Genomic DNA, 14,341 nt, shown 5'->3' on the forward strand with positions numbered 1-14,341 from the left:
ACAAAGAAGGGTCTTGTAGTGGTTAATGAAGAGATAAAGGGGTTCCAGCCCTGACACTGAAGATCAATTCTGATTTTGAATAAGTAACATTGAATCTCCAGATTTCCAGAGAACATACAGTACTAGTTTTTACAAGTATTTTATTGTTTTTAAACCAACAAAAATACAAGATGCCTAAGTTAAATATTAAAGTAATATTACAGAACATGTAAATTGTTGGTACAGTGTTTTATATAAGACTGATTTAAGAAAAATACAGACAACTGTTTTAATTTGGCTTTAATTTGATTTTTAATCCAGTGCCAAGTATGTCTCTCTTTTAAATACTTCCAAACCTCTTCGCATACTCAAGATTTAAATAAGTTGTGCTTGGCTGTTGTAAAGAAATTATTATTTTTTAAAGATTTTAGATTTTCCTTAATTAAATCACAAAATATATAGTCTCATTGACTATGATTTTCTTTATCCCTCTTTGCTCTACAAATTTAGTTCCAGTCCTTATACTCATCAGGCTGCAGGTATCACCTGTGCTAAATATTAGCATTTAAACTTTTTACTTCAGAATGAGTGTTTAACAGATTTTGTAGAGATTTAAAATAATGAAAGCATAAAACGAATCATCATTCGTTGGGGGAGATTAGCTAGGACTAATCATAGTGCTTTCGCTATCCATTTGAATAAAAAATAAAACCAAAAAGTGAATTTCACAGAAACTAAAATTTTGCCGTTAGAAAGAATAACAAAACACTTTTTTTGCCTTTAGAAACAATAACAAAAAACAATACTTTTTTCACAGAGATCAAACCTGAGCTCTAATTTTGTTTCTACTTATAACAGACAAGAACCTATTAGGATGCTGTAGCTATAGGCCATTATCTCCATTATACATAGACATAATGGTGTGTGTAAAGGTTCTTGGAAACATTCAGTACATGTGATAACTAATCTTATCCAGACAGACTTCCTGAAGGGTTGATGTGCTTCCAGTAATGTACTACTGTACAGTATGTCTCTTCCATAGACTGCACAAAAATCCTCCTATGCAGTGTTGTGTTTAGGTTGTAGAAGAAGCTTCTGATTACATGGATCTATGATATTTGTCCCCACCTTATTTTCACCCTCGGTTTTAGATGTTTCTTTTTTGTGTTTTGTCAACTTTTTCTATTAAAAAAACACTTTGCAATATTTTCTTTCAAGAAATGAAATGAACCACGTATCATTTTGGTTATCCATTTTGATGTGGCACCATGCCCAACTCATTTTGTTAATTCAAAACCAGCAAAAACACACCATGATATTTTTACCAACTGAGGGAACAGCGGTGAGATGCTTCAAGACTAAAAATGTACACTTTCTTCTGCCTGTCACTATAGGACAATCCCTCAATATAGAGAATGTATTGGTATGATTCCAGCAGCAATATTTTTTATTGGAAACCTGATGATCGAAATTGTGCACAATATTCTAAATGAATAACCCAAACCTCTAACCCAAACCACTGCCAGACCATTATAAGTAAGTTGACCTTCTATTGTTACTACTGGAAATCACTTCAGTAATAAAAGACTTGTTGATAAAATTGAAAAATTGACAAATGACAATTGTTGGAAGGAATTAAACAATGTTGCCCTGTCTTCTTTCTTCACATTTGGTGCTTTAAACCACATTTTACAATGATGTGATAGATGGCAGTGCTGTGGCAAGCCCATGCCAAACAGTTTGGATTGACATGGACTCCCATTATAACCCTGAAATAAATGGCTTACTCTTGTCTTTGCATATTTGTTTTGCCTTGTATGTCCTCGCCCTATTTTGTACCTTCCAGCCATTGGTCAGGCTGGTGCTGGTATAATGTTGGGGTGAGGAGGGGGGTTGAGGTGTTGAGGGCCAGCAAGCACTGTCTTCTCTTTTTTCACACAGCTAGCCAGAGGACACACTCTGCTCCATAACAGTGTAAAAAGCCTTCAGGAGGACATGCACCTTTGGCTCAATGATGTCATAACATCATACAGTTATAACTCAATTGCTTAACTTCATAATTGGGGAAACTAGGCATCTTTTTATGTAGTAAGTTTTGCAACTGATTAATGTTAGGTGACGTGCCAGATGTGCCTGTCCAGGATCTGATTAAGGCTAGCATATAGTAAACTTGTCACGATATTAGTTCCCCCTCCTTAAGGGTGCTCCAGCCCTTTCACTAGACTTTATTCTCTGCACCTGTTCCCTATTCCCAGCCCACCTTAAAAGCCAGGCGCTGACGCTCATCCAGGCTCTGGATCTGATTTCCATATCGTGCGAGTCCGGGACTTGGAAGCGCCTGGTCCCGTTAAGGTTTTAATCCCCGTTCCCGTTCCCGTTCCCGTTACCCGTCCGCCGGTTCCGACCCGACCTTCGTGTTTTTTTAATTCTTGCTCTGATGGATCTCCTGGTTTTGGACTTACCCTTGCGTTTTGGATTTTCCCTAAAGACTACTCTCGGATTGTTCGCCTCAGCCACACCTCCCCCGTGCACCAGCGCACCTTGGACACGCCCCCCCTGTCTTCAGCCCCGTTTTCCTGCATGACGTTTCCCTAGTGTTTCCCCACTCCGTCGGACTGTGTCGTCCGCATAGGGTCCGGAAAGAACTGTTCGTTACAAAAGTAGAGGCTGTGCTTCTTGTTCCTTTTATTGTTTTGATGTTTTTTTGTTGGATACTACCTCCATAGCTTTCCTATAGGTGTGCTTTCTTTTCTTTTTTTTGTAGACCTATTCAAGACAACCCTATCCTAGCAGTACTGGGGTATCGTGAATTGTCTTGTGCTCTCATGTGTAATTAAAACTATATTTCCTGTTTCAAAGGCAAGACACAAATATGGATTATGTGGATGCAATATTTAAAGCAATATATGCATTTTTTTTTTACAGCTGGATTGAGAATGTAGTTTGAGTGCAGATTTATTGAGTGGGACTGAGTTCTTCAAACCCGAATTTAAAAAAAAAAGCTGTCTTATATTAGTTGCTTTTATTTTTCTTTTATTTAATTATTTCTTTTATTTTATTTAATTCTGAGAGACACTTGCTCAATCTGTCCATAAAGGTCTTTCTCTGAAAAAATGCATGAAGCAGCACATTACATTGCACCATTGTGTGAGCCTGGTATTGATCAGTGTGTGTCTGCTCTTTTCTGCAGGTGTGGCCATCAGCACCTATGCCAAGTACTGTTACCGCAAACTGCAGAAGGCAGCTCTGACTGGCGCCAAAAAGGTAGGAAGCTTTTAACTGCATCAAGCTTCACTTTGTGCTGCCTGTAAAGCTCAGTAGTACCTTTTTGTAACCTTAGATGTCAAATTTGTTTGCTAAAGATTTTTGCTAGCAATATATACTAATCGCTGTCATGTTCACGCTTGGTGAAAGCAGTTCATTTCAGAGGTAATTAACAATTAAAGAGTAATTTATTTCTATTACAATCCCTTGCCTCTGGGAATCGATGCCTATGTACTAAACGAGTCATGCTGTTAATATAGCCTATTTGTTGATATGGTACTGCCACTGTAAAAGTATTACAAATATTTTTGCTTTAATTGAAATTTGAAATACAATATAGGACTTCCAAAATCAGATTTGTTATTGAAGGTAGATAGTTTTCTATTTACTTTTTTGGATCAAGTACTTCAGCATGGCTGTCATTTTGCTATTAACATTTTAATTGCTTCATAAGGCCTGTTTTAATTGTGACAGTACATGAAATTAGTCGCTTCTAAATACTGCTAATGTGCACCCTAGGGGTATTAATCCACACACATGATAAAAGCCAGGCACATGCCACATTATTCTAAAACATTTACCTATTCTACATATCACATTACCTTGATTTGCCTCTCCGAATAGTAAAACTGCACAAGTGATACAGTATGTAAAGGTTGCTTTACTTTCAAGCTTTCAGGATGCCTTTCAGGAGTTTCTATGTGCTGTTGAAAATGTCTTTCTAATTATGCAGAAAGATTTTCGTTGTCCCTTCAAAAATGTTAACTACAAGATTGTCATCCAGTTCTGTGCCTCAACCTTACATCTTGATTGTCTGCAATTATATAACACAGCAAACATGAAATGTCAATTGTTAACTCGCCATCATCCAAGATTTAATGTGTTTGATCTGTGTTGATACTGTGTCTGATTCGTCAGCAGGATTTTAATCACACAGTCAAGTGAAGATGGGCTCAGAACATAGGGTTGGTCTTCTTGATCTTTTTTTTAAATTAGCAGCACCTTTTAGAGCAAGCAAAAGCTGTTAAGCTGCTCCAATTAAGCCATAATAAATTAAAACTTGAACTGGGTCATTAAGAGCTGGGCTGGAATGAATGAAACAAAATGCTTCATCAACATGAGCCAGTCTGTGTTCGCTACTATTTAGAAAAAAAATAACCAATGCAAAGCCTGGAGTGGGAGTGGGAGGGGGTAAGGATAGTAGTGAGGTAGACATAATGAGAGGCTGAGAGGTAGTTAAGGGGGAAATCTGGGGATGGGAACGTGTGATTTGTGTGACTGGGTAATGGAGATGCTGTGACTGTGTAGGGGAGTGGGGAGGGGGGTTGTGCATGCTCTTTTTCTCAGGAAGAAGACAATTCTGATGGATTACTGTGGGTAAAGTCTCCAGCAGTGTCTCTGCATACTTTATGACTATCCATCACAGTCCTGAGAGAGAGCTGCAGGGGGACAGGGAGGCTGTGGAAAGTGGGCTTGGGGTTTCTATTTCTACAGGATTTTATAGGGTACAAATAAAAGCCTGTTGTCTGTCCTGTTAGCGACCTATCCTCTTCATTTTTGCAGATGCTTTGTGTTAGGTTCTGTGCAGACACATATACATGATTGCGACACACTGATAAAACATAAATGCTATCCTTGCTGTGTTTTTTGTTATCTATGCAGAACAAATAAAAACAATTGAGTGTAGTCCCACACTCTGAATGTTTGAAAAACATTGTGGATTCACATGGCTGTGTCAATAGCTCCTATACCTTAGCAGGATGCATTGTGGCTGTTGTGCATGTCAGTTTTGAGAACTTCTAGTGTAAGTGTATCTCACTGCAAAGGTCCCAACCAGTTCATTTTATTGATGCCTTTTCATGATACCCATTTTACACATTGCAGCAAAACGGACTGTATTAAAAGTGAAGCACGATAATTAAGATTTATCACCTACCACAGAGTATCATTGAAATTCAAGGACTCATGGAGGTCTGCAAGAAGATACCTAGCCATTCTGTGAAAGCTGGTTCCTTTGGGATCCTCTGATGAGGTCGTGGGATCACTGGCCTTGCAAGCAGCTAGATGAAGAATATAGTAGGAGGAGATCCCTGTGATGTGTAACCTTTCTGGTGTCCTCATGGACACAGTGTTGGATAAACATGCTACAGGGCTGTGCCAGATAAGCGCCTGAGTCCAGTGTTCATTCATCAGCCAGTTCTGGTTCACAACAGTGACCCAGTCTCACCCACCCAAGAGGAGCTAAACTGTTTGTTAGTCTGTTCCGAGGGACATGGCAGACCTTTTTTTCTAAGGTTAGTAATACATAAGTATGTATAATTAGTATGGATAATTTATCCATGTGAAGATAAAAATATTTTTATGTTCGTGAGCAGTACAGCAAAAAACAGTACTTGTCTACAACACTGGAGCTGAGAGGAAGGCCATTTTGTACATCTCAACCCTCCTAATTTTTCATGAATTCCTCCCACTCCCTCATCTCTCTGGTCCTGGTCTTGGCTTCGTTTGAAGTACTTGTTTTTGTCAAGCTTCTGTTTTTGAATTTAAGGTGTTGTTTTGCAGTTGTCACCAATGCAAGCAGGAATACCAGGCATAGTTCAGCTTCAGGATTTTTTACCAGAGGTAAAAGAAAAAAAATCCTGCAGTTATTGCTTTAAAATGCAAAAGAAGAGTGCTTTGAACATGGCCTCAGTGGTATTTGTTCTGTTCTCACTGTGAAACCCTGACTGCAGTCGGAGAGTGCTGTGTGATGGCTGAAGTAGGGTTTTGCTCCAGGGTGAATGTGCTCTACTTTCACAAAGTGGCAACAAATGTTTTTGAACAATGTAAAACAATTGATCTGAAAGTTAAATCTTCTGCCAGAGTTATTTCTTCAGTGCATTCCAGAGAAAAGTGATGAAAATTGATTTTGTATTAAAAAAGGAGTTAGGTCATGAGCTTGGGATCTGTGGCGGTAGGATTTTAATCTTGTATTACAGATATGTGGGCATAAACTGTTTATGAGGTCCATAGCAGTTCTGGGGCACATTTTGAATTCTGAGCTTTGGGTGCAATTGAGCAAAGCTTCAGAGAGAATCTTTTAAAGATAAACTGTGTGCAATAAATCCCAGAACAGCCCAGATTAAACAAGTCATTACAGAGTTAGTTGCATCAGAATTACAAAACCGGGTCAGATGGAGCCACAGTGAACACGCACAGGGTTTTCCATGCTGTGTCACTGTTATACCAGGGTTCTCTGACTTGAGTACAGTGAACAAGCACAGGACTCTCCATGTTTTGTCACTGTTAAAAATCTTTTTTTTTGTTTTTTGAGTTTCTTTACTTCCCTTCTAAACTTACATTTTGTCATTTTCAGTCTTCGATTATTATTGCCGTTCACTGTTCACACTCCTCACACAGAAGCAGAACTATAGGAATAAGACATGAGACACACAGATACTGCGTCAACTCAACCTCATCTCACATAAGACCATAAGACGGGTTACAAGTGTTAGGTGGCCACTCAGATCATCTAGCCTGTTAAGGGTAGCTAATTGATCTCATCCAGTTGTGCCTTGGAAGAGGCCAGGTTATATGCTTCAACAACATGGCAGGCTAATGTGTTCCAAACTCTCACAACCACTTGTGTAAAAAGAAGTGTCTACTATTCTCTTACTCCCCACTCCCCACTGTCCACTATTGTTGGACCACATTGTGTGTGACAGTTTTCTGACTAGCTCAGGTGGTGATTGTCCTCAAGTTCCCAGATACTATCCAGAGAGCAGGAAGCACCTAGTAGATCTCAACTATCTCCGTCACTGTTACTGTTGTGCTTCACACAAATTATAATGCTCTGTTGTCTTTGTTTCTCTTGTTACATCATCTAGGGGACATGAGAGTTAAGTACTAATAAGTCAAGCCTGAAACTATTACTGTCCTTCACTGAACTTCACTGAGTACAGACTGCTAATCGTGATTTGGATTCATGGGATATGGGATCGTTGAGAAAACATCTTAATGAGGTTCTTGAATCTGTAAGATATTAATGTCCAAACGTAATTGTCCATACTGAATTATGAAAACTTTCCGATCTTTTATGGTTGCATCTGAAAAAACCCTGCTTACAAACTGTTGACCTTTGACCTTTTCATCTTCTTTAAAGAAACTGTTTTCTGTGCAATATTGACACATTGAAGACTAGTCTGTTCCGACCGGGGATAATAGGACTAGGGACATGATAAATAGATGTGGGTTACGGACCCATTTGTCATCCTATGTGTTTAAAATTAAGAATTTACAAACAGGATAGGTTTAACATGTTTTGTATCAGTATATCCCAGGCAATGACACAGCTTTTTTTTTGGTGTGATTGGATTTCTCCACACTGTACCAGCCTGTGCAAAAGGGAAATGGTATTTCTTTCTCTTATAAAAGCCATAGGCAGGGAATGTATGAGTGTTCCAGTTTTCTTTAACTGTCCTCAAATATCTTAATCTCTTTTCAAATAAATCAGATAGCAAATACACATAACAAGTACAAAAAATAAACTACAGAGTGAAAAGTGAAAATAAACTCTTGGATTTATTTAGAAATACGGCACTTTGGAACAGAAATGTTCACGCTGCTCTAAAAGATGATAGTCAGAAAGGATATTTTTAATTATCTGTGCCAGATATATAGGAAAATGCATAAACACACAGACACAGATAGAGCACAGGTCTCCTAACGCAGCAACATTTATTTTGGAATGAGTGAATGAGTTTGTGTTAAGTCAAGAGTGTGAGCTGACAGAGAGGGGAGGATGATTCAGAGCTGAGGGTGTAATTAGGTTGATACTCTGTGGGCAGATTAATTAATTTCCTTGGTGCTGTTAATTGTTTTTCAGGCTATGGGGACAGCTTTTGGGAAGCAGATAAAGTGTTAGAATAATTCTAACACTGCTAGGCACCCTGGTATGTAGGGAAAGCCAGAGACCACTGAAGGCAGGGCTGCAGACAGTCCATACTGAGTGACATAAAGCAACAAATTCTGGAGTGCTCTACAGAATCTTTTTACCTATTCAGAATAAGATCACTGACTGAATAACTCAGCGTGAAAATGAGTCAGAAAACATAAATCCTCCAATGTAATGTAAAATGTAAAATGCTGTGGATTTGGCCTCTATAATTTTTTTTCTGAAAAAATCTGTGGGATCTGAGTGTCAACAGTGCAGACAGGATATCAGTAAAATTTCTCAGGTGTAGAGGTGGCACTTACTGAAGACTGCACTTTCTGGCTTGGAAACTGTGGTTCAGACTGGTTGACTGTCACCAGGGAGCCACCTACTGGTTCACCAGTACTGCATAATTCCCTGCAGCATCCTGATTTTCCTAAGAGGTATCATCATCCCATAGTGATCAGGCCTATAGTCCACTGATCTCTTGTGATTTGACCAGAGCAGATATCCTGCTGAGCTGTACCATAGTACTTTATTCATTTCCTGAAGGGGCTGAAGACTAGATCAAGTTTACTTGTTCTTTGAGTGCTTGAGTGCAGTGCAGTGGTGTTGCTTCAGACAGGGAGAGTCCTGAGATGAGGAAGGTGTAAACTGGATTGGATGTACAGTATATATGGAGATTATCTGAGATAATCTAGCCTGAAAGAATGAGCTCATTCACCCGCCTACTCTATATTCTGCTCTCTCTATCATCCTCACTATAACATAGAAACTGCTATAGAGAAGAGGTGGTCATTTGACCTATGCAGCTTGTTTGTTTTTTCTGTATGTTACTGAACAAAGGAACGTATCCAGCTGTTTAAGAAAGGAAGCCAGGATATTCAGCTTTGGATAACTTGTTTAATACCTGTTCTGAGATTTAAATTCTTCTGCAGGGTTTTCTTGTGTCCCCTGGTTCATGTTTCACTGTTGATTCAAGGTCCACTGAATTAACTTTTTAAAAAGTTGAGTTGCTTTCATTCTGTCAGCATAGGACGTTCCCTTAAACCTTGTATCTGGTCACACTTCTCTGCATTGCCTCCAGTGCGGAATTATTATTTTTTGTAACTGAAACAAAACTATGCACAATATTCTAAATATTGAATATTAGCTGCTAGTGCATCTTTATATTCGCATGTGTTCAGTCATCCTCATACAGATCCCTGTAGTACTCCAGAAATGTCTAAACCTGTACTTGTAGCTCATAATACGCTTTTTCCTTAATTGAATCTTGCTCTTTTTGAGTGCTTTTGAAGTAATTTCTTTCTCCTCATATTCACTGCCTTGGTTTGGATACTTGTTGATGTGTCCTGTGCTTCAAGCTCAATACCTTTATCTCTATTGAACATATCTTTCTTGTTCTATTTTCCTCCACTTCTTGTCTTCAGCTTACATTCCTATATAAATGGCTTTCCTTTGCAAACTTTTGATTTAAACCTTTACAGTTTCTGTGTACAAACTACAATCTGGTGGTTCTCTTACCTGTTTGCCTCACTCTGTCTTGATAGTTTAAATAGACAATTTCAATACACACCGCTAATGTCAGCAGCCATATCACCCTGCAACTCACAACTGGCAGCCCACTGAAGCTAAGCAGGTGTGAGCCTGGTCAGTACCTGGATGGGGACCTCCTGGGAGACCTTCCAGCTGCTGCTGGAAGAGGTGTTAGTGAATAAAGTTCCAGACAGTTCCTTCTAACCCTGTTACCAGCCTAGATCACTGTCCTTCATTAAGGATACTGTTAATCTAGAATTTTGCTGCGTAAAGACAAGTGATGAAGCCAACCAAGCAGTAAGGAATAGTGGCTGGAATAATCCTCAATGTTCAGATTCCTACTTCAACTGACACTAGAAGGAAGATTAAACTTCTTATATCTGCTTTTCCATTGTATTACATATGTCACATTGGTTTCATAGTTCATTTCGCTCATGCACTTCATGACGGTAGTTGTGGGGTGGTGAGGTGGTAGAATTATGAGGGTAGGGTTGCCCAAAATGCAAAAGTGTCTATATCGAACATTTCTTTAAAATGTCTTGCAGAACTGGCAGATCATAGATATTGCAGGGCAGAGATATTGCACCTCATTTGTGCCCTCAATAGCCTACAGTCTGCCTGCAGAATAAGGAAAGACACAGCACATCTTCACAAATCCAGTGTGCGGAGTTGTGTCAGTGACAGAGTTTATAACTGAAGAGGGCGCTGTGAGTGGCTGAGTGAGTTTGTGAAGAAGTGAGAGGGTGAGCACATAACTAAGAGTTGGTATGAGTGGGGAGGTGAGTGTGACAGACTTGTGGAGCGGCAGCCTGTGCCTCCAGCTCTGTTCACACAGCATCAGAACCTGCTTCTATTTCCAGCGCAGTCCTGCCAGGAGCCCAGCAAGCCAGCAGCAGGACACGGCATCAGTAATTAGGGCTGTTTGTCGCTCGCCATGTTCTCTGCGCCGAGAGCTGACCTCCTTTCACAGGAGCTGGGACTGTCAGGGAGAATCATTTATCCCTCTTCAGTCCTCTGCCAGACGTACTGGGCTCAGTGCCCAATCCAGTGTCCTGTGTGTTTCTTTAAAGTGTATCTAGACACTCTGGAGATCTTTAACCCTCTGACTACCTACCTAACTGGACTACTGGGACTCCTGTGTTAATAGAGCAAAGTTAGTCATCTGCAGCTCTCAGGTCTACATGTGGTCTAAACTGATCCAGCTCTCGACTAATAATTTATTTTAAAACCCTTGTTGCACATTGTATAGTACATACTAATACTCCCATTAAAATTTTAAAAATCTTTTTACTTGCTTTTCCAGTAGAATAACAAAGCTTCGATTTACATTGGCTTTCCATAGGAGGAAGAGACACAAACAAAAGAATTATTAAACAATGTAAATTTCAACACCAGGTGCCTGTGTTTTAGATATTAAGAGAACATCATCACAACAGTAAAGACATCGTAACCAGGTTAGATGTGGACTGACTCTAAAGTTTTTGGTTTTCTTTTCAAGGGACATTGCTGGCATTGAATGTATCCACTGAGATGCAGTAGGTAATGGAGTCTTCATGACTTCATTTAAATGTTATACATCTTTTAGCAACTAGAAAAATTCAATTCTGCAGTATCTCCAAAGACAGTGTTTTATATGAAATCTATAACAATACACCTTTTAAAATAAATAATTTGGTGCTGACAGGATCAGAAACCTGGCTCATTGGAGGTGCAGTAGAGCAGCGCTATAAAAGCTTTTTCTTTTGTAATCTGGGGAATTGTCAGATTAAGCAGCCTCTGCTCAATTAAATGACAGCAGTCGGAACATGTGGCTGACTATTCTGTCTCTCTTTGCTACTGTATATAGGAATATGATCATGTCAATGTCACAATTATAACCATGGTTATAGAACCAAAATCAGTGTATTAACTGTGAAAGCAGGAAGCAATTATTACAGATCTTTTAAAACACTGTGCTGCAACTCTTGGATAGGTTACTAATGCCACTTCGTGGGAACTGATAGCATAGGCTATCAGTAATACAGATACAGTATATGACTATATAGTAATACACAGTTTCATATTTGTACTGTAATAAATTCTTATTTGCGACTGGGCAGGAATTAATAAACACTGCTTATGTTGGCTATCTCCTTCAGTTCTCTTACTTGAATTTATTGCTGCGCTTTCTCATGCTTGTTTTTGTTACTAATCGTAGATTACAAATGTCTTTTTAATGCTGGATGTGCAGAGCTGGAACAGTTCAGTTTCTGAACATCCTTCAGGAAAATCTTGGGTGCAACTGGTAAACGTGAGAACTCAGATATAGAGGATTGGGCTGAGTGCAACTGAAAACTCAGATAAAGAGGATTGGGGTCAGTACACTTGAAGCCCTTCTGAAGTTCTTATGTGTTTATCTGTGTCCTATCCAGGGTTTGCAGAAACCCAACCTAGAGGAAATCAAGCATGCGCGGAACGCTATCTTCAGCCCCTCGATGTTCGGCAGCTCGCTGGAGGAAGTGATGGCATTGCAGAAGGACAGGTACCCCGAGAGACAGCTACCCTGGGTGCAGACGCGGCTCTCAGAGGAGGTGCTGGGGCTCAACGGGGACCAGACCGAGGGCATCTTCAGGTACAGTGGGGTACTATTGCAGAGTGGGGCAATACTGAGGAAATATTCAAATAATCATTCCCTTGAAGCAATAAGATTGGGAGAGGGCTCATAATGTGGAATAGGGTTATTACTGAGGGGGTCATCATAAGGAGCACTGGGTACACAATGGGGGGAGCCTCTATCAAGAGTGAAGGCTGTCATTGTGAGAGAGAAAGGGAAGTAAGGCAATTCAGGTTCATGCACTTTGGGAAGCAGGAATACCAAGGACAATTCCCAGGGGGAAGGGAAGAGATGTACTGAGAGAGAGGAAGGGCCGAGGAAGAAAAGGATAGAGGGACAGTGTGGAGACGGGCAGTTTGTGTTGAGTGGGGTGATGCTGAAAAAGATGGGTGACTGAGAGAAAAAGGGAAGATTGGGACAGTTCGGGGCTGAGAGGCAGTTTCTATGGGGGCTGGGGGCTGAGGGGAGAGTTTTGGAAAAAGGAGATTTTTCAGGCTTTCCTGGGGGTTGCAGACAGAACACAGTTTCTGTTGATATCGTGAGTGTGTGCATCAGGTGTGTTGACAGTGTGCGGTCATTGCAGGGTGCCAGGTGACATTGATGAAGTCAATGCACTGAAACTACAGGTGGACCAGTGGAAGGTGCCCACTGGGCTGGAGGACCCCCACATCCCAGGTAAGACACCCTCTTCTCCACTGGTACGCAGCACTGGCTATCAGAGAAATCAAAACTTCCGGTTCTATTTCCGAATTTCCACTCAGACAATTTTGTGTTCAAACAAAATAGACTAGTAGAAAATCACTGCTAACATTTAAATTTCCATGCAGGTAAGTAAATTTGCCTTAGTCTTGCTCTGTCACTCCTGTTGTGTAGCTCGCTGAGTGTTCCTGTTTTATTCTCTGGTTGTAGCCAGAAGGCTGTGGTGCTGCTTTCAGCTAAGAAGTAAATAAGTGTGAAGCAAACAATTTGCTGCTGGTGGTCTTTTAATATTAAAGTAGCGCTTGACACAAAATCACACTAACTTGCACATCCCACTGGCTCCTTATGAACAAGCTTTGACCTCTGTATGAAGATGGAAATTAACTGAACGTCAGATTTCCTTCTTTGTAAATGAAATGTCTTTGCTTAAGAAATTAAATAGGAAGTGGTTGCTGCACTTGAAATGAGATTAGCAGGATTATAACATCTTTAATATGCAGGAGTGCTGTCAGTCTGACTCTGATGTTCTCTGTTCAGAGGGTTATGGTCCACTTTGTCAGAAGAGGAGAACAATTACAAACATGAAGTCATTAGGCCTTTCTATCCAGTTTGGTGGTTAGTAATTAATTGATCTACAGATGTCATCCAGTTGTTTCCTGAAATACAACGGGATTTGTTTTCAACCACATAGCTGGGTAGTTTGTGTTAAAGTAGAACTGCAATGCATTTACAGTTTATTTTGGGGATAGTAAGAATCAGCAATTTATGAGTGCATTTCAAACTGCAATAACAGTAAAATTTACACAGTAACTTGTAACACAGTAAACCTCCACTTTACATCACAAAATAAACTACATTTCCAGCACAGCGCTATGTTCTGAGATTCAGAATAAGGCAACAAAACTTCCGATGATGTGTTTCGTCTCTATAACATTGTAAACAAGCACGCTTGTGAATACATATCTTTTAATCCAATAAAAATATTGCTTTCGATTTTGAGATGACAAATACGTCTTACTCATTAACTTTGCATGCAGATCACGTTGGAACATTTCTGCAGTGAAGTATCTGCTGCACAGTCTGTATTTATCGCATTACATCAGTCATTACGGTGACTAGTGAGCAGAAAGAGCCACATTATGCACAATTTGTGAACACTTGATTGCAAGTTTGCAACAACATGGCTACTACCAGTACTTTCACAAAGTTCACAATTTTGTGCTTAATTCAAAATTTGTACTTTTTTCTATACTGTCAATAAATGTATTTTGTTACCGAGATTCATTAACTTTTATTTAGAAAATATGTGAGGTTTAAAAGAAAATTTTAACAACTGCAAGTTGTGTTAATTACTTCCT

General features: G+C 39.7%; 1 protein-coding gene across 5 annotated transcripts in view; it reads left to right on the top strand.

Annotated features, from left to right (window-relative positions):
- arhgap39 (Rho GTPase activating protein 39) overlaps window positions 1-14,341 on the top strand; it is a 140,568-nt gene that overhangs the window by 115,523 nt on the left and 10,704 nt on the right. For all 5 annotated transcript variants that reach the window (XM_015354221.2, XM_015354223.2, XM_069191127.1 and 2 more), the window contains 3 exons: window positions 3,170-3,243; window positions 12,103-12,302; window positions 12,868-12,959. In XM_015354221.2, coding sequence (XP_015209707.1) covers window positions 3,170-3,243; window positions 12,103-12,302; window positions 12,868-12,959 — 366 coding nt within the window. The remainder of the gene's footprint in view (window positions 1-3,169; window positions 3,244-12,102; window positions 12,303-12,867; window positions 12,960-14,341) is intronic.

This window comes from Lepisosteus oculatus, chromosome 6 (assembly GCF_040954835.1).
Source record: "Lepisosteus oculatus isolate fLepOcu1 chromosome 6, fLepOcu1.hap2, whole genome shotgun sequence".
NCBI classification, from domain to species: Eukaryota; Metazoa; Chordata; class Actinopteri; order Semionotiformes; family Lepisosteidae; genus Lepisosteus; species Lepisosteus oculatus.